Source organism: Leptopilina boulardi, unplaced genomic scaffold, assembly GCF_019393585.1.
Source record: "Leptopilina boulardi isolate dan_hultmark-lab unplaced genomic scaffold, ZJU_Lbou_2.1 LbouV2_112, whole genome shotgun sequence".
NCBI lineage: Eukaryota > Metazoa > Arthropoda > Insecta > Hymenoptera > Figitidae > Leptopilina > Leptopilina boulardi.
Window position 1 is genome coordinate 2,994,478 of NW_026137655.1, and position 25,522 is coordinate 3,019,999.

Below are 25,522 nucleotides of genomic sequence, written 5' to 3' on the forward strand. Positions count from 1 at the left end.
TATTATATGAATTCGTCCATGGAAAAAACTTACCTGAAACAAAAAAAAAGAAAATCAGTATATAAAATAACAAATGAAATAATAATAATAATAATAATATAATGCACTATTAGTAACATAAATATTTTTTGAGGTTAACAATTGAGAATTGACTTTCTCATATAGATTTTGAAAAATAATCCCGAGATATTTGCAATTGAGCAATTTCTCTGAAAGGGAATCGGCAGAAAACAATAATAATGTCAGGAAGAAGGAACGGAATATGTAAAATCGTTTTAACCTATGACATCAAGTGCAATGCACAGCCTACTACTTATTCCTTGATACTATCGTCTGGTAACAGTGTTTTCTCGTCGAGAGAGTGATCGTTAATATCGCGATAGTATTGCTTATATGTATTTGAACACACAGTCACACTCGACCGACTTTGACACATGGATTCCCATTAGCTGCTTCACGATGGGTTATCAAGTCAGTAGGCCACCCACGCCATCAAGCTTAAAAATTCAATTACATTTTCATCCTCTTGACTAAATTGATGACGAAAAAAAAAGAATTTTACCCCAAATTAAAAATTGATTTGTCAAAAAAAAATTGTGCAATACAGAAACTTCAAATTTTAATTGAATAGTATAAATATTAATTATTACGATCTTTTAATAAGTAGTTATGTAAATCTTTTAATTAATTATCTTGATTAAATGGCAATTATCTACAATTCTATAATTAATTAGTAAACGTTAATAATGTAAATCCTAACTAATTAGTTTAATTTATAACCAAATCTTAATTAATGAATCAATTTTAATTAGAATCATAATATTTAGTTGATTTTATAGGATTCAAAAAATTTATATGAATTTTTTCAAGGATCAATAATAAAATAAAAAATTCATTATGGGGTTCTAGGTATGAATCAGGAATGATAAGTAAAATTTAATTATAATTCACTAGTTATCGAGAATTCTTTTCTGGACGACAAATATTGATCTCGACTACTTAAAATATCAAAGAAACGTACGAATAATTGAAAGAATTTATATTAAGTTCCTAATTAAAAAATTCTTTATTGGCTATATTGATTTTAACTGTACTTAAAATTAATAGATTTTCTAATTTAACTTGATATTATTATTACTCCTTACTCTATATATAATTACGAAATTTTTCTAAACGTTTCTTCGTTCGGATTTAATGTCTGACCAATACAGATCATAACTACTTGAAACCATATGTTTAAAATACATTTTTTACGAGTTTGAATATTTCTTTTTTTAGTTCAGATTAATAATTAAAACGCTTTGATTTGTATATAATGTATATAATAAATCACGTTCAAATAAATATACATACGCATATATTAAAAAGAAAAAAGAAATTGAGTTGTGATGTTAATTGGTGGCATTTGGCTTCCTGAGAATGCTGATATTATTGGAAATTGTGAAACACTGTATCAATAGTTCGAGATCTTTTACCAATGTATATATATTAAAAAAAGGGAGTGTATATATAGTAGGAAAATTACAAGATGTTGTAACAGCAATAATTCTATTCGCTACATACTCAAACGTCGTGCTCAACCAAGATCGAAACAACAATATTCCGCAAGTGATATTCGCGGATTATCATGAACTTTCTCCGCATTCCTTTTATATCCGCGATTATATTCTTTAGACATTTTAATATAGATCATTTTCTTCTTGTATCAAAAAAAATGTTTTTTTAATCAAATATTTTTTTCCACTTAGAATTAATTATTTTAATTATTCTATTATAATTTTTGAATATATTAAAATTGTATAAGAAATTTAATTAACTATTAATTATATTTAAAAAAAATCTTCAGAATATTAACACGAGGTTGGGATCAAAAATTGTATTCTTAGAATATACACATTCTTCAAGAGGCTCATATGACACGGCGTGAAAGAAGAATGATCGATGACGACCGGGTATATATACCAACATTATTTTTTAACTTCCTCTTTATTTTCTTCTTCGTTCGGAATTTCTCATTGTTCATGAAGAAATGTTGAATTGAATATATATATAGATATATAAGACTTATGCAAAAGATTTCCGGGAGTGGCACATGACGCGAAACGATTGTTGTAAGTCATAGTTTTAATATACACGACTGACGAGCAAAATGAAAATAACTATTCATTTCTTCTGACAAGCATGCGTAAGATATTATAAAAGTTTGTTCAAAACTTGTTTTTCCCTTCAAATTTTGTACAGCAAAAACTTTTTGCAAGAAAAAAAAACTAAAAATTAATTAATTTTTTAATTTTATAAAGAACTATGTATTTTCTGTTTCTTTCATTTTTTCTTATGACATTCACTTAAAAATACTATTGAAACTCTTTCTTGAAAATTAATTAACTCTAAGGAGTAATAAAACGTGATTGACGCTTCGAAAGCGGTATTCGATAAGGATCGACAAGTAATGTTCCGACATCAAACACCTTAAACGTTGGTTTCGAAAAAATAAACACAGAAACAAGTTATTATAACCTTCCTTTTCCAATTGACGTTCACAATAAACTTTCATGTATGTATAAAGGATGGAATTTTATCGATAAATATATGTCCACGATAATTCAAATAATGCGGATGCAGTTCAATTCTTTCTAATGATTATAAAAAGAGAAATGATTCCAAACTAAATCAATCAAGCGATATATATTCTAGATCAATCAAATTACTCTGTCATATTAAGATTCTAAAGAAATTATATATTGTCAACGTTAAATAACAAGCTTATTAAGAGGCTATTTTACTTTCTGATTGAGTAATTAATTCAAACGTCAATTTTTCTTTTCAATATCCTTTTAATAATGTTCCGTCAAAAAATTTGACTTGTAATTAAAAATATTTTTTTTTTGTTTTTAATTAACGAAAATTGATTGTACTAGTATTATAAGAGAGAGAAAGTTATTCTCTGTTATAATTGAATTCAGTGAAATTTCACAAAAGCAACTCTCAGTATCGGAATCAGTGAAATTTCACGAAACTTACTGTCCCGAATCCTATATACGCGTGAAACTTTACAAATTAAAAAGATGAATCTTTTTATCTTAATCGTTAATCTCCGGAGTTAAATAACTTTACTTAACAAATTTATGAATTTTTTTTAGTCTACATCATCAATTTTAATTACATATTTAAATTAATAATTATACAAAAAACGATTTTTAAACGAAAAGCAATAAAAAAATATAGTTAACGTTAGAAATTGTAAAATTTTAATTTATGTGTTTAACTAACAATTTACTTAATAATTTTCTTAATCATTGTTTTATTGCACAATTTTCAATAATGGTAACTATTAATGACAAGGTAATATCGATTTCAACCGTCAATTAACGTTGAAATCTGATTTTGATTGTAACTGTCAACATAATACATTACTCTCTAAATTAAAATTAGTTCACTAATTCAAGGTAGTAAAAATTCTCACTAATTTTTAGTAAAATATTAATTTAAATTAGAAATATTTTTTTTACTAAAATTTTAGCAAAAATAACTAAAAATTAGTAGAAATTTTTACTAATTAATAAAATATTACATTTTTAGTAAAAAATTTTTTTTACTAAAATTTAAGTGAAAATGACTAATTTAAGAATTATCAAATTCAGAAAAGAAACTGAATTTTGTTACAGTAACTCCATTTTAAAAAAAATTCCATTCACTAATAAATGATGTATTTAAATCTTCTAAAGCCAGGAAATCGTTTCTCTCATCACAATACAAAAAAAAAAGTAAAGTCTTTTTTTTTAGAAATCTTCCCACTTGAATAGGTATACAATATACCCTTTTTCTAATATACACTATGTTCGTGAAAATAACTTCCGGCTCGTCTCGTTTTCCGCTTAGTAAAGCTCTATGGGCTGTAAAACGCTAACGTCGACTAAATTCGCTATCGTCATCGAATTTCTAATTTCGCTGAGAGCTTCACCTCCTTCATGTGGCCTTGTATCGTAAATCAGTGGATGACTCTCGAAGGGGAACTACACACAACAGAGATGGGAATCATTGAAGAATAGCCTATCTTCAATCTCAAGATGTTGGGAGTTTGATCTCTACACAAGGAAAATGTTCACTTGCCGTAAATGATCGTCCAGAAAGATGCATTAACGCTTTTATAGCATTACATTTCACCTGCGTGTGGAAGTTTGCGAATATAAAAGCGCATAAAGGTTCGATATACGCGGGACCTAAATAGGTACACATTGCAGTGATGCTGTGCACGGTTTTCAAGGTCAGCCACTTTGTATTATTTGCATTGTGTTTTAGAAGTACCCTTTGCACGCACCGACGATGCCACATATATACATGTATGTAAATATATGGGAACATTCCAAAGTAAGCGCAAACACCATTCGGCAATTTAATAAAAAAAATTTTTGTTTATTCTTCTAATTTTTATCCAACTTTTCTAAAATACCAAATAATCTCGATTTAAGAGGATCTACTAAAATATTTTACCAAAAAAAAATATATTAATAAAATTCAATCCTCTTGAACGGAAAATAAAAATCAAATTTTTTTAAAATTTTTTTCTTTTAACAAAGCAATCAAAATAGAAATTAATCCATATCTTGAAGCGATTTGTTTCCTTATGAAATGTGTGGTCAGAATATATATCGACAAATCCTTTCTCTCCTCCCATGTTACGCGTCAGAGATCGTCGAACCTCAACAACCCGAGAGAAGGAAACTATACAAACACTATGGCCAAGACACACTTGACACATAGAAATCTGACTCGATGCGAAAAACCCCGTGGGAATTGAAGTAGTTGGAGGATTTCACAGGTAATATTTATGGGAAAAATTGATACCTTGAAATATTCACTTTTTAAGAAATTCCAATAAATATTTTAGAAAGTGCTATAGACTGTATTGCACTATTTTTTTTTTTTTTTAGAAAAATATAAAGCTCTCAACGAAAAAATTTTTCTTCTTTCTTTCTGTATAAAATTTTATGGGTACTATGAGAAAAAGATTTTATTCTATGGTCAGTGGTCAATATTCTTAGAGCGCCTCAGTAGTATGAAGGACACGTAGGTGTGTTTTCATAGATCCACATTTATAGTCCCTGTTTTATAGGAACGTAAACTCGAGAGCGATCTGCTATCTAATATTATTGATCACATCATCTTCTTCATGAAAGAAGCCACTTACTTTTGAGATAATGTTATTAATCAACTGTATATGGATATATATAGTTTAAAAGACTCCGAATATTACGTATAATATTTTTTACGAGCTGCTTATTTATACTATTACAATTCAAATATTCGACTATTTTTTTTATCCCAAATGGCAAAAATAAATAAGGGAAGAAATCTCAAATAAAAAAAATAGGATAAAATATCACAGGATCAAATAAATAAGAAATAAATACAGAAATAAAAATCGAGAATTAAAATGAAATAAAGATAAAAGGCAAAGAAAAGAAGAACGAACAAGAATTATGAGGACATTCATCTTGGGAACGAAGATTAAAATTCTTGAATTTAGAAATTCTTCCCTTTAGCATAAACATGTTTTATAGGATTTTTCGACAATATAACAGAAAGAGTAAATTTTTATCACATAAAATAAAAAAACAGTAACCCTTGAATACTCGAACAAAAAGGGATTGAGGCACTTTTCATGGAATTGGTTGAAGAAGATCATAAGTAGCAATGGTTTCCAATTCCCATCGAGATCACCAGTAGTGGTCACGCGGAGCAAAAGCCTGAAGAGGCGGAAGTGAATTACGAAAAATTCCCATAGTGATTCGCGTGCAACAGTCCGTCTTGTGGACCAGAACAGATATTTGCATTGAATGCAATAACTTATCGGAGCACACGAACAGAGAGAGAAAGAAAGAGCCCTGAAAACTCAGAATACAGGACTAACGGTCAATACACATCTTGATTAATAACGAGGAAGCTATGCGTATTCTGGCTCTTTCTCAATCCCTTATTCCCCGAGCCGCGCATGAACGCGATAAATTATGTTTCACAAAAAGAGAAGAAGGTGAATAAAGAGACGAAGACGAAGAATATTGCATTTTCGATTTTGAAAAACCTACTTATAAAAGCTACTGAGGCGGCATATATGCGCTATTCCCTTCTTTATATATCGAATATATATATCTCAAGACTTCTCTGAATACTATTTTCAACGGTAAAGGCAGTTTAGTGATTTAACAAGTAGAGAAACTGAGAAAAAATTAAAATCACGTGGGAAAAAACAAAATCGTCAAAAAAAATACATTATTTAAAAAAGAAAAATATTTTTCAACAATTTATTGAATAAAAACATTTTTTCTTAGACAAAGGAAATAACATTTCATAATCAAATATGCTCGAAGGGAATGATTTCATACGAATCAAGTCGTTCCAAAGACTTCACCTTCAGTTCCGAGATGTGAATATTAACATTATATCATTGCATCGGAATATAATAATAAAGGTACAATAAAGATTTGCACGTTGAAATGCTCATGTTATTTTGCTGTGAGAGAAAATAGATTTGCAATAATTGGAATGAAATGGATGTGGAAACTCGCACTCGTCTGAAAACTAGACCGCAGCCTAACCCTAATTACACTGTCTCGAGGTGTATTGAAAGCGAACGTACATAAGAAATCTCAATCTTTTTTTCTAGATCTAAAGAGATCGATATCGAAAGATAACCTACTCGATAAATTTTTTTTACATTTTTGGGAAAAAGAAATTACTTTATTCTATATTTTATAGTAAACGGTAATGGAAAACTATTTACAAATATGTAACATCGAAATGTAAACATTTGGTAATAATTCGACTTGAGTGGCCATCAAAATTGATGCTATCATAAAATATTCATACTGCATTTATATATATAAATGTATATTCCAAAGTTTATACCACTACTTTATCTTTGAGTATAAATTATAATAACTAAAGAAAACGCATCACTGATTTCCAACCATATAAACAATATTTGTATGATTCACATTCACATTTAATAAATAGAAACCGGCTTCAGCCTATATAATCTTCTCGATTGGTTTTAATAGCATATTATGCATCTTTGGAGCATCTCTAATCACAACAGTAATAATATATACTGTATATTCCAAGTATGATATTCACCTGAATTCTCCATCTCTTCTTAACATCCAGGAAATGTGAAAAAAATCCACTTTAATTAAAAGTGATAATTTTTTTTCAATGTAAATCATTCAATTAGATTGAATGACATTGGTGTATAAAAATATATGAAAATCGTAAAGTTTTTTTTTCTTCAGAAAAGAAAATTAGAATTTACGAGTTTGCAAAGAAGTTTCAAGTAACTTAATCTAGATTTTCATTTCAAGTACACGTAAATTATGAGTCTAGCCCTATTACCCAGCTATAAAAACATGGGGATAATAAATCTTGCATAAGAAGATTATAAATTCGATTTTATAAAGGTAGATTACAAATTAAAGGAGAAAAAAAAGATGATAAATTTTCATTTCCAACTATGACATTTGTTTTATTGTAAGATTTAGATTTTAATAGTTTTTCGCCTTATTCGACTTATTTAAATTAATTCCAATTAGACTATCCAGAGAATAACTCAAATATTTACAATTGTTGTTAAAAAATAAATTAGATCAAAATCCATGGTTTTATCCTTAAAAAAATGAAAACAAGGTATTAAATCGTCAAAGCCTAAACGAGTAAACACTAATCCCTGATGGTGGCTTTTCCTCAAGTATGTAAATGTAGACTCTATCGATCCCAACACTGTATCACTCGGCAATTTGTCAAAAGTCCAAACGATCAGAGTTGATCGTTAATTCCGGATGCTGCGGCTTTAAGCCTACGTAATGGCGGGGCGTTCGATTTAACGACGCCCACTCGAAGCACAAACGTTTTACGACCACACGAAGAAGTCCATTGATCTGAGAGAGAGAGACTTGAAACGATCGATCGGAACTTCAATGACATTGCAGAGGCAAAAAAAAGGACTACAACACGAAAAGGAGAAAAGAGCAACTCGCGCGCTCACATATAAGAGGGAGAAAACTGACGGGAAGGTGGAGCGAATTATTTCTTCCCAACGGGAGAGCAATTAATTGATCGATTTATGGATCCCACCAATCGTTACACACCGGATGTACATCTGATGGCTAGTCTCGACGCTCCTAATGACGTATATATACATGTGTGTGTGTATGTCGACGATTCAGATAGGTATCCGGTTGGTTCTTGCTAAAGTGGTTATTCATGTACATCCAAGTACTGAGGAAAACAAGAAGCTATAGGGTGTCAACCACCATTGCAAAGCTAGAATTATCCCTTCTAGTCTTTATTGCCCACATTGCAAAAGATGAAGCTGATAATACTCTTAATTAGGGACATCACATTCTCACATTAAACGTTAGGTAACCTGTCATCTTGCTGGCGGTAAAAAATTATTCGCTAATAACAAGAAAAAACTTTCAGGAAATGATATAATGAAAATAACAGTATTTTCAAAAGAATTTCACAACCAAATATTTAAATAGAATCTTGGCTACTTGTTGGTAGAATTTGATGACACTTCCACTATAGTTGTAATTAAATTGAGGCGCATATAATAAAATAAGAAGATGCGTGTTGGTAATAGTTGTTAGCCTGTCTTCTACGGTGCGCACATACTTGTTCAAAAACCTATTTATTCGTAGGCTGTCGAATGCGCTGGGGCGAAACCGGATTCGCTTTAGCGAGCACTCACAGCTAATGATGAGAGACCTTAAGAAAGGTGTCTTTATGACCACGAGCCTCTCGTTCAAAGAGACTACCATGCTGAAAACTCCAGGCCTTGGTAAAGATAATGGATAATTTCATCCAGGGAATAGACATAGTTCGAGTTACGGGTGCAGTTACGATGGGCAAAACACGAGTGTGGTCATTTTAATGGCAAATTCACGAGACTTTTCATCAAATGTCATTTGCATATTTTAATTAGAATAGTCTAAAACTGATTTCTAGTTTCTAAATTTTTTTATTAATTTTTGTAATCATTTACAGTACCTATTTTTATATGATTTATGTACTTAAATTTCCGTTCCGAAATTTCCCAAAAGATTTGAAATCGATTATTTCTCTCGTTACTTTTTATCACTTTTAGATTTCGATGAGATATTAAAGCTGATCTTCGAGAAAGTCACTGAAAAGGTTGAAGGAAACTAAATCCATTTGAATTTTTTATTCTCATTCAGAAAGCGCGACCCAACCGCAATATTCGTAACAACCAAAGAAAAAGACTTCTCGTGTTCGCATGACGATATACACCAAACCCACCGTACACGCGGAATTAAATTTAATCCTTATCGAGAGACACCATTATGTAAATACGCTTGGTCTCAAAAGAAAAACAAAAATTCTATTATTTTCTTCAAAAACAGGCAAAAATAAAATTATTATAATAAAATAATTTTAAAAATATATTTTTTTTTGACAAAAAACAAAGATTGGAATGTGCAATATGTCCCTCAGATTTTATATTGACAAATAAAAAGCTGTAACTTTTTTTTATGAAGCGAAATTGCTATTTGTTTCTCCTCTCGCGCAAGAAGTGTCTGATTCCCATTATAATAACCGCACAGAGCCATTTACACTGACGTCTACAAATGTGAATGACCCGTAATTACACGCATGGTCTTGTGTATCGTGTTTTCGTAGTAATTTGAACTTATATGCGCGGTTAACAGACAAAACGAACATATCTAAGATCGAGTCTTAGTCTTCCCGTTATATACAACAGCGTGTCAGTTCATCGCGCGCGCTTATTTGTATTGAATTTTATGCATATGTGAATATATGTACACACATATAAACGAAGAAGCAGGCTAAATCGCGGATGGCCGTTACATCATTTATCGCGGAAAATCGCCAAGATATTCGCGCACAACACGAAATAAGTAACGCGGCGCATTTACCGTGTCCCCTTTTCTCATCTCGAAAACCTTCCTTTTACGTCCTTTTTGCATACACATATATAGAGAGAGACTTCTAACTATATGTATATATAAATGTATAACCAGTGAGCATGCAGTATCCCATTTTCATCTGCAGCCTTGCGATGATAGGCATGGTCACTAATGAAAATAATAAATCTTGGAAGGAAGTCGTGCATTACCACGTCATTGTTGAGAGACTTTGCCATAATCGAATTCATAGCGTGATACATGGCTTATGCCTTTCACATATGTAATTCTATAAATTGCTGAATTTATTGTATCAGATAAAGTATATATTTTATTTAAAAATTCCGAGATGAATTTTTTTTTCAAAATATCCCTTTTATATTTTATATCCTTATAGCAAATATATCACGAAAGCATTTTATAGCGGATGTTTGCTTTTCGTTATTCGAAAAATAATATTAATACACTAGTGTCTAATTGTAACTTACTTTTACTTCTAATAAATGTCTGACTGCAAATACCAAATACCTAATACCAAATTAGAAGAATTAAAATCGTTTTGGCTGACTGAAACTGACTTTTTCTACTATCTCAAAATTTTCTGCCATTACCAAATAAATATTTATTTATATTAAATAATATTATTATTTGCGTCAATTAAATGGTATTTTTTCAAATACAGAAATCATTGGTCCAAATACCGTCTATTTAATTCAAAAATAAAAATTATTTAGTTCAAATAAATATTTATTTGATCTATTTATTATTTAACTAAATTTCTTTGATCTTACGGAAGCAGACAAAAGTTTAATGACTGAATTACACTTTTTTTTAATAACAGGAAAAATAAAGTAATCCAGCAAGTAATCACTTAATTATAACACTATGTTTTTCCTGTTTAGACTAATTAGATAATAAAATCCGCTTTTATTAATTTACTGTGAACTCTGATTATGAAAGCATAAAAACGCTCAATTTCAGATTATATAGATATTTTTAAGAATGTCGTATAAAGTTGTTTACAATGTCATTGGCTCTTTAAATGCGAATTCAAATAATCGTAGGAGAAACATGATTAATCGATCATTAGATTCGCGCCAGCAATGAATGTTTGCAAGTAAAATTATATATATATGAATAAGCATTACATCTCGTTAATAATCAAGTAGTTCGACGCCTGTTCATTAACGAACAGTTGAAAATAAATCAAACCAAATTGCATAATTATGTCGTTTCTATATTTAAAAATTTCATTATTAATAGATTTGTTGCTTTCTTAATTGGATTCCGTTCGGGTATATATTATCTCGAAATAGTTTTCCCCATCAGAGCCCAACTGGAAATTAATATCGAAAACATACTTAAGAAAAATATTATTTTAAATATAAAAAATTAAATATTTAAAAAAAAATTAATATAAATTATATTGGATATTCACTAGAAATAGTGTGTAGGCGTTGAAATTTAAAAAAGACCGCCAACTCTTCTATCGATATACATGGAAACGATTCTCGAGATACGCTATAGTAGTGGTAGTAGCAATGAAAGTGACCTTCAGTCGCACAGAAATCAAAATAATTTAACAAAACGTGTGTGGATTTTCAGAATATTGTCAATGACTACTATATAATAAACCAGAAAGAAAAAACGTTTCTTCATCTCAGCATTCACATTCGACTATATCAACTGAATCGATTAAACCGGTAACGTATATTTATATAAAGCGGCAAAATTGTTTTGGTGTGTGTCTAAAGTGGTCGAAGTGGAAACACGTATAGGGCAAGGGGAAAATGAAGTGAGAGGGGAAGTGGCGCGACGACTCAAGAGAAGCTCTTTGGCGCATGGCGCTTGCTTTTTTAATTTCCTTATTTGTTTATCACTATATATCAAAATTAATCGAAAAAAATATATTTAAAATAATTCTCATTTAAATTCATTTAAAAGATCCTTTGAAAAAATTCAAATATTCCTGTGTCGAAAAATAAAAATTTGCGCATGCGTTATTTTTTCAATATTAAGGCGCGAAATATAATTATAATTCGATTTTAATATTTCAAAAAAAAAAGGATTATTAAGATTAAAAAAAATAGTCATATTTCTTGATTTATAATAGTGATTTATAACCACTAAAAATTGCATGACATTCTCAAATAATATTTCCTTCATACCAAAGAATTTTTTGTTTTATTCAAGCAATGTCATCAACTCTCCTTTGACCTTCTGGCTAAAGAGTAAATTCCTCAGTAATCCTCAACAAGGATATCATCACCTTAGAATAGTAAAATTATTCATATGCATCACTTTCCCGATATTTATTTCTTATATCTGAATTTTATATAAAAACCTTGACATTTCATGTATATATACAATGTATAGTCATATCTATTTTAGAAAGGATTTCGGAATAGTATTCTAATCGCTACCGTTAATATATACAATCACCTGTTGACCACGCCTGTAATTTATTCATAAATATATTCTACCCCAAATGGAACATAGCAAATTTTTTTTACTTTCTTATTCAATAATTATTGTGAAATATTAAATACTTTCAAGATAATTAATTTTAGATTTTAATCATTTTATTTTCTTTATATACGATAAAGAACAACAATAGTTATTGTTGACATTTAAGAAGATTATAAAATAAGAGACCACCCTCGCATTAGGTGAGCAGAACATTTAATATTGATAATAATTTATTATTCATGGCTGACGAAGCGGAGGAGAAAAATTTTTCAAGCCTGGGAGGAGCAATCCACGAATGATTGCGGCCGTTCTGCGGCCAATTGAAAAATCGCTCGGCTGCCGTACTAATGGGTTATGTGCGAGACATTTTACCCGGAGGCCAAAACCGTTATCTTCGGAGGTCAGTCATTTCTTCAGTCTAAGAATTCGGAAATAACACGCATGCCTTCTCAACAAACGTCAATTACCTCCGCGCCATACAGAACAAAACTAGAAAAAGAAAACTAAGCAAAAAAAAAAACAAAAACGATCGTGAGAAAACTTTATTCTTTACCTCAGAATCAAAATCATAACTTTCAATAATCCTAAAAAACTTTTATCTTCTTAAAATTCCTAAATGAAAAATAAAACATAAATGGATAATTCATAAATCATAATCTTTATTTGTTTTTCGGTTTTAAAAAAACAGGTCTTAACGAGCTACTTGTTACAAACAAAAGAACCACCATGGACGTCATATTTCGTGAAATATGCGGACATAACGAACGATCAGAGGGGAATGTCTCATTTCAACTGGCCAGTGGGCATGAGCAACTATCATATTTTAAGGACGGGCTGTTTTCCCTACATCAAATATCACTGCACCAAAAGACCCAAACAGGACCTCACACTAGAAGACAAATTTTTCAAGGCGATCAAGATACTTAACCTTGGTATATTCATATACTTCTACATAAAGTTTAATGGCAAAAAGAGGCCAACGTAACTAATATCTTCACATTAGTCACGCGCCTTATCCCTCACGCGTTGGGAGTTTTTGGCCCCCTTTCTCCTTTTGCTTATTATGGTCCCTGCTATATAAAAAAAAACTGCCCCACTTGATCCACAATCACGTCTATTGTTTTAATTATTCATGAATTTCATTAGAATGTAAACCTTTTTTTATTTTATTTAAGACACGTAATAAAAAACTATTCTATAATTATAATTAATAATTAACTGTAATTAATAATTAAAATTCATAAACAAAATTAAAAAGGTACATTATGTGGCAGGTATTCCAACACTCATGTATGGATTAGCAGCGACGCAACTAATTCGTCACAAGGAGGTGGTGAAGACAAACAAAGGAGAAGTGACAATCTATTTTCTACTACCCGAAGAAAAAGGTTCACAATATTAAAATAAGATAAATTAATGTTACATTACACGAGACTTAAATACTCGACAAAATATAAAATGTCAGTAATTTAAATGAATCATTTTAATCAAGTCCCTGCTCTCGGCTTCCTCGACGAAGGACATCGACTTCTAGGAGTTGTGTGTACAACATGCATGTAATCTGATGTGGGTTTGCAATTATTTTTTTTTTCTTTCATTTTGAATATTCAGAGACTTGGATCAGTGGAATTCGATAAGAAGTGGGGGACACAAGGTGCCAAGCTCTATTTCTTATCAAAGTAAAGTATATATTCTAATTAGTAATTCATGTTCTACCAAGGAGTCAACTTTTATAAAACCATGCATCCTCGTCGTCGTCGTCGTCGTCGTCAAACACGGAAATTCGTCATTCTCACATATCGACGTTTAGACATCTTTAACTCTCTCGTTTGAGTAATTAACATGCTAGGAATAAATAAGTGGGAAATCAAGAAACGAGTTAAGCCAGTCACTTCGTTAAGAGACAACCTCATCATTTTTTTTGTCTCCTTTTCAAAAAAATTATTTTTTACCACTTTTTTTTAATAATGATCGTTTAAATCACGAAAAACAAATTGCAGCCATTTGACAATATTTTTTTTCGATTAATACGACAGTAAATTTTAATTTTAAATAAAAAAAAATCTAAAAAATTCAAATTACTCAAGTATTTTTATTTAATATTTTTTGAAAAATTCTTTATTGAATTTGACACAGGAAATGAGTATACCGCGATTGGTGCTAGTCTGAGGTGAAAGCAGACTTTGATTAATACTTTTATCACGAAGATCAACCGCGGAAGTTTATATACCTTTCACGACTATCTGTTTGCAAGTTGCCTCATTTGTCCCCATTGACAAGAAATTCAGTTATTCGTCATCTAATTTTCAGTTTCCCTTATAAAAGTGAAATATGAGAAAACGAGTTATGGAAATTTAGAAATAATTTTGTCTACACTGTTCCGATTGAATTCGTGAATATTAGAAAACATTCCATGTTTATACAAGAGAAAAATCTATTTTCACAAGATTTATATTGCAATGTATCGTGACTTCATGACACAGTTGAAGAAGAGAATCTTTTGAATTCCTTTTGCATTTTCATGCGTGATTTCGAAAAACGACGAGAGATAAACTTTCAACTCTAATTGGCTATATGGAGGCTTCTCATTGAGCATAACGAATTAACAAGACACACACATACACACTATATGTTTAATCTAATCTCGTTTCATTTTATTTTTAATTAAATCTACCTTGTTTGGAAAAATGCTTTTAGGCTTCATTCCTAATGAACTACATCGTGGAAAAAAAATAAAACATTTTCCCGAAGGGCAATGATGAAGTAATGATCATAAAAATAATAATAATAAATTAAGGTGTGACAAACAACAAATGACCGTCTTGTGTAGAAAGCGTTTCAACTAAAAAATTGCAAATCAGGTGTTATAGACATGTCATTAATTTTGTCTTTGATGTTTTAAACTCGATTAATTAATAACTCTTTTAGAAAATTTATATGTTTCATATTTTATTTTCAAGAACAAAGAAAATAAAATTGATATATGCAAATATAATTAAAGGTCTTCTCACAGTGTCTAGAAAACGAGGTCATTTTCTTGAATCATTATAGACATAATGAGAGCAATGTCCAATTAAACTATATTTACGCATGAAATAAATACCCGAAAATGATCCCAATGAGATATTATTTGTTCGTGTCTACTACGTGGAATATTATAGAGCTTATGAATCTGCCTATCTGCATTTGAGCATTCACTGTGCATAATTAATACAAATTATGCATCAGGATTGAACACGTGCAGACGCAAATTCCCGTAACTTCATGCAATTTACATCCAGTGAAAACATTTTTACTTTTTTTTTCATCTTTGAGAAAATTTCTCTTCAAGTTTAGAAATCAAGGCAATTAAAAACTTTTATTATAAAAATAAATAGAATATAGAGTAAAAAGTCACCTTTTTTTATTCATCAAAAAGAACTACAAACGGTATAATAAAATAAAATTTATATAATAATCGACAGTTACATGATTTTTATATATGTATAGTTTTTGAAATGAACAATTATAATTATGCCCGTAGCGTATAAATTTTAATTAACCTCCTCTTCCAAGTAGAGTAATTTTGTTTCCACATCAATGCCAAGTCTATCTTTCAGTTCATCAATCACGCCTACTTGAATTTGATCCACATCTTCCGGAGGGCAATATTCATCATAGCTGGACCTAGCAATAGTGACAATCGTAGGTGGAGCAGGTAAAACAGCTAAGAAAGATTTAAAAGTCCCACTGATGAGTCTATCAAGATCTTGTTGACTTGTCACATGATGAGGAAGATCAGTGTCATCAATGGTGCATCCAGCATCATGAATCGATATCCAGTTAATTTCTGCATCCCTATAACATCTCATCATCTCACGATATATCAACTCGACAGCTTCGTATCTTGCACTTTTTTCCTTCTCATAACCATATAAATTTCTATTTTCCTCTAAATAGGAAAATAATTCCTGTAATTCCGTCAATTGTTCATCTCTCGCCATTGTTGCTTCTTTTAAAATTTCCTGATCAGTTGAATTTGGTCGTTTAAATTCGTAAAGTGGTGCCAATTTTTCATAGATATTTGCATTCTCATAAAGTGTCTTGAATGGATTTTTTGTGCTGAAGAAATCAAGATCAATATCAAGAATATAGGGTGTGTCACTTTCTGGTAAATATTGTCGAAGTGCTGATGCAATTGCGGGAAAATCATCACGTTTCATTGAATCTTCAATAAAAGAACCCATTGTTATTACATGTAATGTCACTTCGCGTGTATTTTCAAGTTCCTCGGGATAGCAATAGAGTGCCTCGCTGACGAAATATGGTTCCGAGCATGTTAATCTTATCAGACCAGTTTCTTTGTGCTTTCCAATAAGAAACGTTAACATACCATCTGTCATCTGTTTTGCCCATGGCGGTTTAATCCAAACCAAGTTCTTCAAATGTCCAGCATAAGCTGCAGGAAGTATCCAGTTTTCGATGCTAATTTCACTAAAGAGTTGTTGCTTATCCCACACGGTGTCAGCATTCATATCCTTTGGAATCAGCATGTCAGGATGGGAGTCTAAATGAATTATGGTGTTACCTTCAAATGGCAAATGTTTTGATCCCAAACAACGATAAATGCAAGGCAAAGCATCATGATGATCTTCGACAACGTAAATTGGAGTCTTTTTAAATTTTCGTGACATTCTTTTGTTTTGGCTGATGCAATCCTGCAATAAAAAAAAAACAATTCAATCCACCATTTTATGTGTGATTATTGAGAAACAAAATGGCCGACAAAAATGGTTGGAACCATGAGATAAAATAATAATACTAAAGATATATGAAAAAAATGATTACTTACTGAAATATTATTCTCAGTTACAATTTCATCACATTAAAGATTGCTTTAGGTTGTAGTTGCTTGAAAGTTAATAACTCCTTTCACTGTGTGGCACAAATTGAATTGACTTGATATTTATTTTCGTTATTAGAAAGAAAAAAAGACTTCTTTTTCTAACACTATTAAAAACAAAATACAAAAAAATTTTGTAAATAATTATCACAATATTTAAGAAACTACTTTTTTCACTGAACGACAAACTTAACCTTATTTTTCCAATGTCTCGACACCAGACGTGCGAAGCCGGTAAGTCGCTGGGTTCGAGATTTCAATAAAAACGCGCGGTCAAATTTAAATCCACTATATTTTTCATTTATATATAAATCTTTAAATTGTTAAACAATAGTTTAATTTCAATATTGAAATTATTTATTAAAGAAATTATTTTATTGTATTAAAAAACTAAATGCAAAAACATTGTAACAATGCAAATCGAGACAATTTTGTTACATGTATTTTTAAATTTATTGTTTAATGAATTTGTACTGTACATATACATGGCGCGTTTACACCAGAATATGTACAAGCTTATAATTAAAACTAATGTTTCAATTAATCCTTTGCTGTCGGTTATGAAACAAATCTTATGTTTCAATTAACACTGAATTGCATACCTTACTAGTATTACATCAGAAGATATCGTTTTGTTAAATTTCTCGTATAAGTTTTTAAATAGGATTTACAAATTGCAAATCGTAAAACTTGAACGATATTTATTCTAATTAAACACCGACTGTAAATCTATGGCTTTCAACTATTTGCCGAACATTAATATAAAATATTAGATATTAAATTCCTTGTTAGCAAAGAACATGTGTGTTAACTTTTTTAATATTATTGCTACTATTATTTTTACTATTACAATTTATATTATAATTTTTTTTTACCGACAATAAAAATTCTGAACAAGTTCAAAACTCACAATAAAGGAAATTTTACATCAGTTTGTATGGAATCTGCTCATTATAAAAAATATTCTTATTAAAAAGTTATATTTAATTAAAATTCACTGTATGTAAGCAATAAAACAATAAACGATAATTTATGTTCTTCCAGAAAAAAAAACTTTTTTTTTTTTAAATAAAAATCGGTCAATCTTTTAAATATCAAGCATTTTTTGAAGTGTTTGTGAGGTAACTTTTAATTACATTTATTATATTGCTGGATAAGCAAAACTTTTTAAATTATAACTTTCCTCATATGTGTTATGTGTTTGTGAAAGTCCTGTATACAGATTTAACTTCAAATTAGTTACAGAAATTATGCACTTTTTGACAGATTGTTTAATTCTGTTTTAATAAAAATATAAAATGTATTTTTAATATTATTATAGAATAAAGAAAAAATTTTCAATAAATTCTGAAAAATTAATATCTCCAGAAATATAATGTGTATTTAAAATTTAATTATTCTCTCGAGAAAAATGATTTAACTTATCAATATAATGGAAATATTTCTTTCAATAAGAGGTAAAAATTCCAGTTTTTTTTCAATCAATTGATGCAGAATTTCCTTTCAATTTTGAATATGCTTTCACTATAAATATACGTCACAAATTCATTTTTATATTCTATTTTAATATGTCAATTCAGAGTTATATTTCTGTAGCTCATCTAATATTGAAACTTAACCGAGCCAAAGAAAGAAACGTGTATTATATATATAAAATTGTATCAGGTGACTCGAAAGCGTATTAAATAACCAGGAATATAAGTGTATAAGATATGAATATCTGGAGTTCGACATACATACATATTTTAAAAAATATATGATAAAAGCCATGAAAGGTAAGAAAACCTCTTTTAATATAACACACATGTGACACTAAATTGCTCAATAAATAGTATTAATTTCTAATAATTTAAAAAATTCTAATTACACCTAACATAATATTTTCATCGCACTATTATATTTTTTAGCTCCCATATACACAATTAATTATATTTTAGTTGTGATCTGTATAACTACAATTGTTATCTGTTTATAGATCAAAAGTGAAACTATATTCAATGATTAAGTATATTTATTCAATTATTCTAAACCTGTATTATAATCGCATTCGCGCAGTTATACGGTCCAAGCTTGTCGATTAATGATTTACTAAACTTATAAGTCAGAAATTTATATTGCAAAATGAATAAATTGTTTGTCACTACTTAAATCAAAAAGTGATGCATATTAATTAGCAATCTGATTAGAAATAATACCACGTTTTTTAAATCGTTACTATTTGACATTAGATATATTTATTTTCGTTTTCTTAGTCTCATTTACTTATCTATTTATGAGTTTACTAATTATATTATTTTATTATCATTATCATATTGATTTAAGGTTATTTAAAAAAATATATTGGAAAAAAATTTTAATTTTTATAATATTTTTTTGTCGCCTTTTTGAAACATATTTCACATTAAGGAAGATTCCATATGGGTATTTTTACGTAACTTATACTTTTTATGAAAGACATATGATTCAAAAGAAAAAGAAAAGAATCACCTGCGGCGCAAAAGGCGACAGGATGTCGATATTCAAAATGAATGGAATGACTTTTTCGTTGGAAAAATTTGACACAGCCTCCGTGTAAATCACTATACTTTCCCTTTTATAATCGCGCATACAAAAGCTATTCCATTAAATCATTTAAGTATCATCCCCCAAAATCCGGATTTAAAATATTTAATGATTTTCCTTTAGAATGAACAATAATTCTATTGTCATCAAGGAAATACATTTTTCATAAAAATATATTCATAATGACAATAAGAAAAATGTAATAGGTATATCATTAAATAAATTAAAAAACCTTAAGTGATGACATATTAACATCATTTTTTAAAAAGTAAAAAAAAAAAATTTTCTATGTTAATTCGTGAGAAATTTACACAATTGAAAATCGCGTTTTCGTGTATTTTCTTGCGTCATTGGTGACAGTTAAACAATTCACATTATTCCATTTCTAGAATTTATTTACACAGTTCTTGATTTTGCGTTCCATAAGGCGAAAGCCTTAACACTGTGTTGCGTTACGTGGGAGTTATACACCTGCATCAGGAGATGCAGGAATTTTCTTCAAGAATATATATATATATATACATAGGCTCAGACTTATATACTCCCACGTTGATTTCAGTATCGGAATAATATCGCTAAAACCCGTCACAGATGAGTTGCGATAAAATTCATCGCCTCATTGATTTCTTGAGAAAATATTGTTAAAGTCAATTTAAAATCGTCGAATAACAATTTCTAATTATATAAATGGAAAAAGAATCGCAAATACAATATTTAAGAATTTTTTTTCGGATTAGTCTTCGGTAACTATAAAAATTGTTTTAAAGATTCAAAAAGATTCAACCTTAGAAAAATTTAATTTATGATAAAACTAAAACCAATAAAATTCGAGAAAAATGACTAAACTTCCTGAAAAAATCCGCCGATTCATATGAATAAAAAGATGAGAAATGAATTTAGTTATGAAACCACGAGATTATAAAATAATCTTATTTTATGAGATATTTTATACTAAATGATTTTATGACATCAGACTAATTAACTTTGGAGTTTAAAAAAAGAAGAATTTTTCCCCATTTGCGGCAACTGCGCATCCCTAATCGATCAAATTTTTTCCACAATAACCGGTAAATAAGCGAAGGCAAATGCAGCTGGTGCACTGACACTTGTGATCTAATTGCTTCCAGGAAGATCCTCTAAAGAAGGTGCAAATCGATTCCTAAGCTCATTAGTAGTAAATACTGTGGAATAAAGTGAATCCTGTTATCTCAGAAATTTAACTTTCGTTGATTTTCAAATTTTTCTCTTCATTCAACATTTCCTGCTGATATTTATATATATGTGTGAGTACTCGAAAGGGGAGGGATTAATTAACAGCGGAATCACGCGCCGTTGATCCCGAGAGGAAATGTTTGTTCATTAATTTTTATTACACTTTTAATAAACATTATATTTGCTGTGAAACAATTTTATTTCTTTGACGCGCTGTTTATGATGAAAAATCGCATTACCCCTAGGCAAATATTGCTAAACTAAATCCGTCGCCAATATCGCAGGAGGAAGATGCTTGAGAATAAATAATCTCTGTTGGTATCTAAAATTGCAAAAAAAAAAAAATTTTACACTACTTTTTGTGCGTGTGGGATATTTTTTTTCTAATATAAGGAACAAACTGGTGGCTGTATAGTTTCTTTTAGCCCTAAGCGAAGGAATGGGGTGTTCTCTTAGACACGCGATCTCTTATCTATAAGAGCTTCTCCTTTTTTCAACGCTTCACGGTCATTAAAGACTGTCGAAGCGTTAGGTATTGTAATAGATATACATATACCTCTGTGTGTAACGAAAGATTGTAATCTCTATATAAATTCACCAGCCGCAGCCAACATGCAAATATTAGGTACACCTCGTCGGTGAAAAAATTAATTGCGTGTGACTCTCCAAAAAACACATCAAATTTTTTCTTTTTAAAAAATATATTTGATTCTAATAAAAAATCCCTGGGTGTAAATATGTAAATTCAAAAAATGTGAGTCACTTTTATTTGGAATAATCATGTCCGAAAGTAACAGTCATCAAAGAGCTACTTGTCTTTAATTTATAAAGAGTGATGTCTATAAAAAAAAAGATGTACAATACAATATTGTGCTAGAAAAACGTGATACTTTTTTCCGATGAGTCATAAAAGAAAATTTTTCGATTTCCATTTATAGTAAATATGTCCATAATGGTGTCGTGTATATATAGTCAATACACATAAATTCAACTAGAAACACTATATCACACGTCAAATAAAACCCATCGTGAAACAGGTGTCGGTTCAAGAAACCTGCTGTCGTTCCAGGTAAATGTCCGTATCGAAGTCGACTTGCTTCAAAGTAACCGTTATGCATGAATCGGTATATTATCATATCAAGCATGTGTATAAAGAAAACAGTCAAAAAGCGGCAAAAGTGAAAGAAAATATTTTCAAAATCAAATGGAGCCAATAAAATTGGTCTATCGAATAACGAAATTCTGTTCTGTAAAGAAAAAAACTTTTTTTTCCACGACCCCTTTTGTAATATATATTTTCACATAATAAAATTATGTCAATAATTAATAGTAATTATTATATTACGCGATAAAGTGTAAGATTATAATTATATATTATATAATTATTATTATCATCTGTGTATTAAGAATCAATATTTTCCTCGTTAATCAATATTGATTATTTTAAATTACGTTCTTGACAGTATAAAAACACTCTTCTTAATGATTAATGATTATAAAATGAAATTATGTTCACACTATGAAAAAATTGATTATTGATCAGTTTTTTAAAATCTCAGGAAGATTTGTCAATATTATTGCATCGACAGAGAAAAATTCCGACTATGATTACTGAATTGGTTTAAATATAATTTTAAGAAGAAAATTGAAACACACTTGCATTTCTTACTTTCAAAATGAGAGTAAAAATAGTATATTTCGTAACGAAGCTTCGCCTACAGCTCGTCCCAAAAAAAACACTTTTTCAAAAATCTGCAAATATTAACACAAGTTACGAACGATACTTTTCATGACAAGGTGCAAAAAAACGCACTTTTTAGCACGGCGTGCTAAAAAAGTGCCTCTTTTTTGGACCGCGTTATGAAAAAAAATTTATTTGATTGAAATAATCGACTATTATCAAATAAACATTTATTTGTATTGAAATAATTATTATTTGACTCAATTGAAAGGTATTCATTTTAAATACAGAAATTATTGATTATACAGTTTATTTGATTAAAATAAAAATTATTTTCTTCAAACAAATATTTATTTGCTAATATTCAAGTAACAGATCATTTGAATCAAATAAATTTTTTTTTTTGCAGTACACCGTAAAGAAAATTGCATTTTATAAAAACGAAGGATTATTAAATTGAATGCAGCTTCAAAGTGAATCATTATGAAATTTATAACTATACAACCTTATTATTATCGGGGAATTCTTTATATATTTCTTCTCCAGAAACAGGTCACTTTTGATTCTTTGATTAATTAGTTAATAAATATTATCTAGAATTGGTTTATTTTTTTTTTAATTTCTTCATTTTAATGATCTTTAATAAACTCATTATCAATATAATGATATTTTACTTCCCAAAATTTATTTTGTCATCTGAAATATGCTAAAAATATACTTTTGCTCGTTCCACACATGGATTTTGCTATTTTTGAATAAGATTTTTGACATTAAAATTAAAAAAATAAAATTTGTCATTATAGTCATTTTAAAGTATGGCTGAAAAACTGTTATTCCCTAAAAGGGTTTTTAATTTTTCGTCCATTTAAATAAAAAAATGTTTATTTATAATGTTTCTTCGTAAATTTTTTTCTGGATCCGGAGTTGAGAATTTGACTAGTTTTTCGAGGTTTTGCTTGTTATTTTCATTGTAACTAAAGCAATTTTTTGATAAATATGTGTAAAAATCCCAATTAAATAAAAATCAACGGTACTAATTAACTAATTAACTTTTAAATTTATATTATTAAACAATACAATTTGCGTATTTTTATTATGTCTCAACTCCGAACCTGTTTAAAACAATCGTTTTTCAAAATAATTTTGAATTTCAACCTATAGTATCGATAAAAGTAATAAAATTGTATAAAATCCCTAAAGGATTTTTTATTTAGTCCTTAATTAACAAAGTAATTAATGTTTTTCATTTGTTTCTCAACTCCAGCTCTCTCAACTCCGGCCCCCGAAATTTTATTGAGCATGCGCAAGTTTCGCGCGAGCAGAAACGACACTCAACTACAGGGCCGTCATTCAGCTTTTCAGTTCCCTTGCGTTTAAGAAACTTAATTTTTTTTCTCTATTTTTATAAAAAAAAGCCGAGATAAATTTCTACAAAACAATTAATTTTTGCAAAGAAATTATTGTTTTGTTCTCGAAAAATTAAATATTAAAAATTTAATTACATGTCTGCGCAAAAACAATGGTGCCTGGGGCCCCGGCGCCCTTGCTACGCTATTGCGCTGAAAGTACTACAATACATATTTATCGTTAAAATTACATTAAAAACGGTTTTTAAGCTCAAATATTTATTAGAATCACTTGTTCCAATCATAATTAATAAAAAGGATGCAATAAACATGTATTTTTAAATAATTTTGAAAAAAAAATTCCTTATTCAAAAGTGACCCGTTTCTGGAGAATCACCCATATACAGTCAAAGATAAATCAAAATTGAAAGCCTCCTTGAAATATATATATATAAGTCTTTTCTCACAACATATAAACACACACAAAAAGTGTTGAAATGAAAGAAGAAGTTGTTTTCTCTAATCACGCAATACCATTTTCAATAGCCATTCTTTTCATTGTGCATTCCCATTTTACTTTCCGTTTATTTTCACCTCAAAATCATGAATCGCATGCAATGCGACATTTACGAGTGAACGCACGCGATTCGCATTTTCATCACGCGCTTTGCTTCTGGGGTTTTGCTACCGTATCTTTTCTCTATACTTCTGGCACGACAATACAGAGTATATATTCCATCTTTCTTTTACTATATTGGCGAGAGAAAGAAAGAGAGGGAGAATCTTTTTCAGGATCACATCTAACATTTCCAGGTTTCTGTAAGCGGTAGTACTACTGTCATGTCATCGACCGTCTTCCTGGAGTTTGAAGCAGGTTATATGTCTTGCAGGTAGCCAGGTGCATAAAGTCACCAGAGAGACTAGAACTTCTTTTTTTTTACAAACGTGCGAGAAAAAACAGAACCATATGATTTAAACAATTTTTTTTTCTCCATTTCTTATTTAATGATAGTTTCTTTTTTGTAATTTAGAAAATAGTCGAAGTCTAATTTGAAAAAAATTGTTTTTCCCACGCCCACATTCTGCAGAACTCATAATTAAAATTATATTTGAGAAATAAAATTAGTTTACCAAAGAAGAAAAATAAGATTTTAGGATAGAAAAGAGATTCGCCATGAAATAAAGAGAAAAGTTGCGAAAAACTTTCGGTTTTTTTCTTTTTTATAAATAGTTATTCAGTTTTCTCTATTGCATTAAAATGCGCTTTAGTTGAGTGACTTTAAAGAAAAATATACTCAACCACCGTGAAAATATATATCGTCCTAAGTTTACGAGTTTCGGTTTGTATACCTTTCACACACAAAAGGTATTCATTTTAAATCACCCAATTCTTGACTTTCATGGACCATTTCCTAAATTCAGACTTACT

The 25,522-nt window shown here is 29.5% G+C and overlaps 3 protein-coding genes across 4 annotated transcripts in view; 1 reads left to right on the top strand and 2 right to left on the bottom strand.

Annotated features, from left to right (window-relative positions):
- The window catches only part of LOC127278013 (cadherin-99C), a 67,305-nt gene that overhangs the window by 33,633 nt on the left and 8,150 nt on the right, over nucleotides 1-25,522 (bottom strand). The gene's annotated exons all lie outside the window — the stretch shown is intronic.
- On the top strand, nucleotides 11,459-13,884 carry LOC127278029 (uncharacterized protein C15orf61 homolog). 2 transcript variants are annotated; one of them, XM_051299539.1, is made up of 4 exons: nucleotides 11,459-11,644; nucleotides 12,548-12,810; nucleotides 13,099-13,342; nucleotides 13,685-13,884. In XM_051299539.1, exons 2-4 carry the CDS (start codon nucleotides 12,706-12,708, stop codon nucleotides 13,810-13,812), a joined length of 477 nt encoding a protein of 158 aa, XP_051155496.1. In that variant the 5' UTR covers nucleotides 11,459-11,644; nucleotides 12,548-12,705; the 3' UTR covers nucleotides 13,813-13,884. The 2 variants fall into 2 exon arrangements, with proteins under 2 accessions (XP_051155496.1, XP_051155486.1); XM_051299529.1 differs by having other exon boundaries at nucleotides 12,663-12,810.
- LOC127278022 (UPF0489 protein C5orf22 homolog) lies at nucleotides 15,792-17,524 on the bottom strand. Its single transcript, XM_051299522.1, has 2 exons — nucleotides 17,242-17,524; nucleotides 15,792-17,107 (listed from the first exon to the last, which is right to left on the bottom strand). Exon 2 carries the CDS (start codon nucleotides 17,081-17,083, stop codon nucleotides 15,944-15,946), a length of 1,140 nt encoding a protein of 379 aa, XP_051155479.1. The 5' UTR covers nucleotides 17,084-17,107; nucleotides 17,242-17,524; the 3' UTR covers nucleotides 15,792-15,943.

Excerpts from the sequence above, each read along its gene's own strand:
- LOC127278029 (XM_051299539.1), top strand. The coding sequence starts at position 12,706 with ATGATTGCGGCCGTTCTGCGGCCAATTGAAAAATCGCTCGGCTGCCGT. Across the intron at positions 12,811-13,098 it reads CAAAACCGTTATCTTCGGAG|GTCTTAACGAGCTACTTGTT; the intron begins GTCAGTCATTTC and ends TTAAAAAAACAG. Across the intron at positions 13,343-13,684 it reads GATCAAGATACTTAACCTTG|GTATTCCAACACTCATGTAT; the intron begins GTATATTCATAT and ends ATTATGTGGCAG.
- LOC127278022 (XM_051299522.1), bottom strand. The coding sequence starts at position 17,083 with ATGTCACGAAAATTTAAAAAGACTCCAATTTACGTTGTCGAAGATCAT.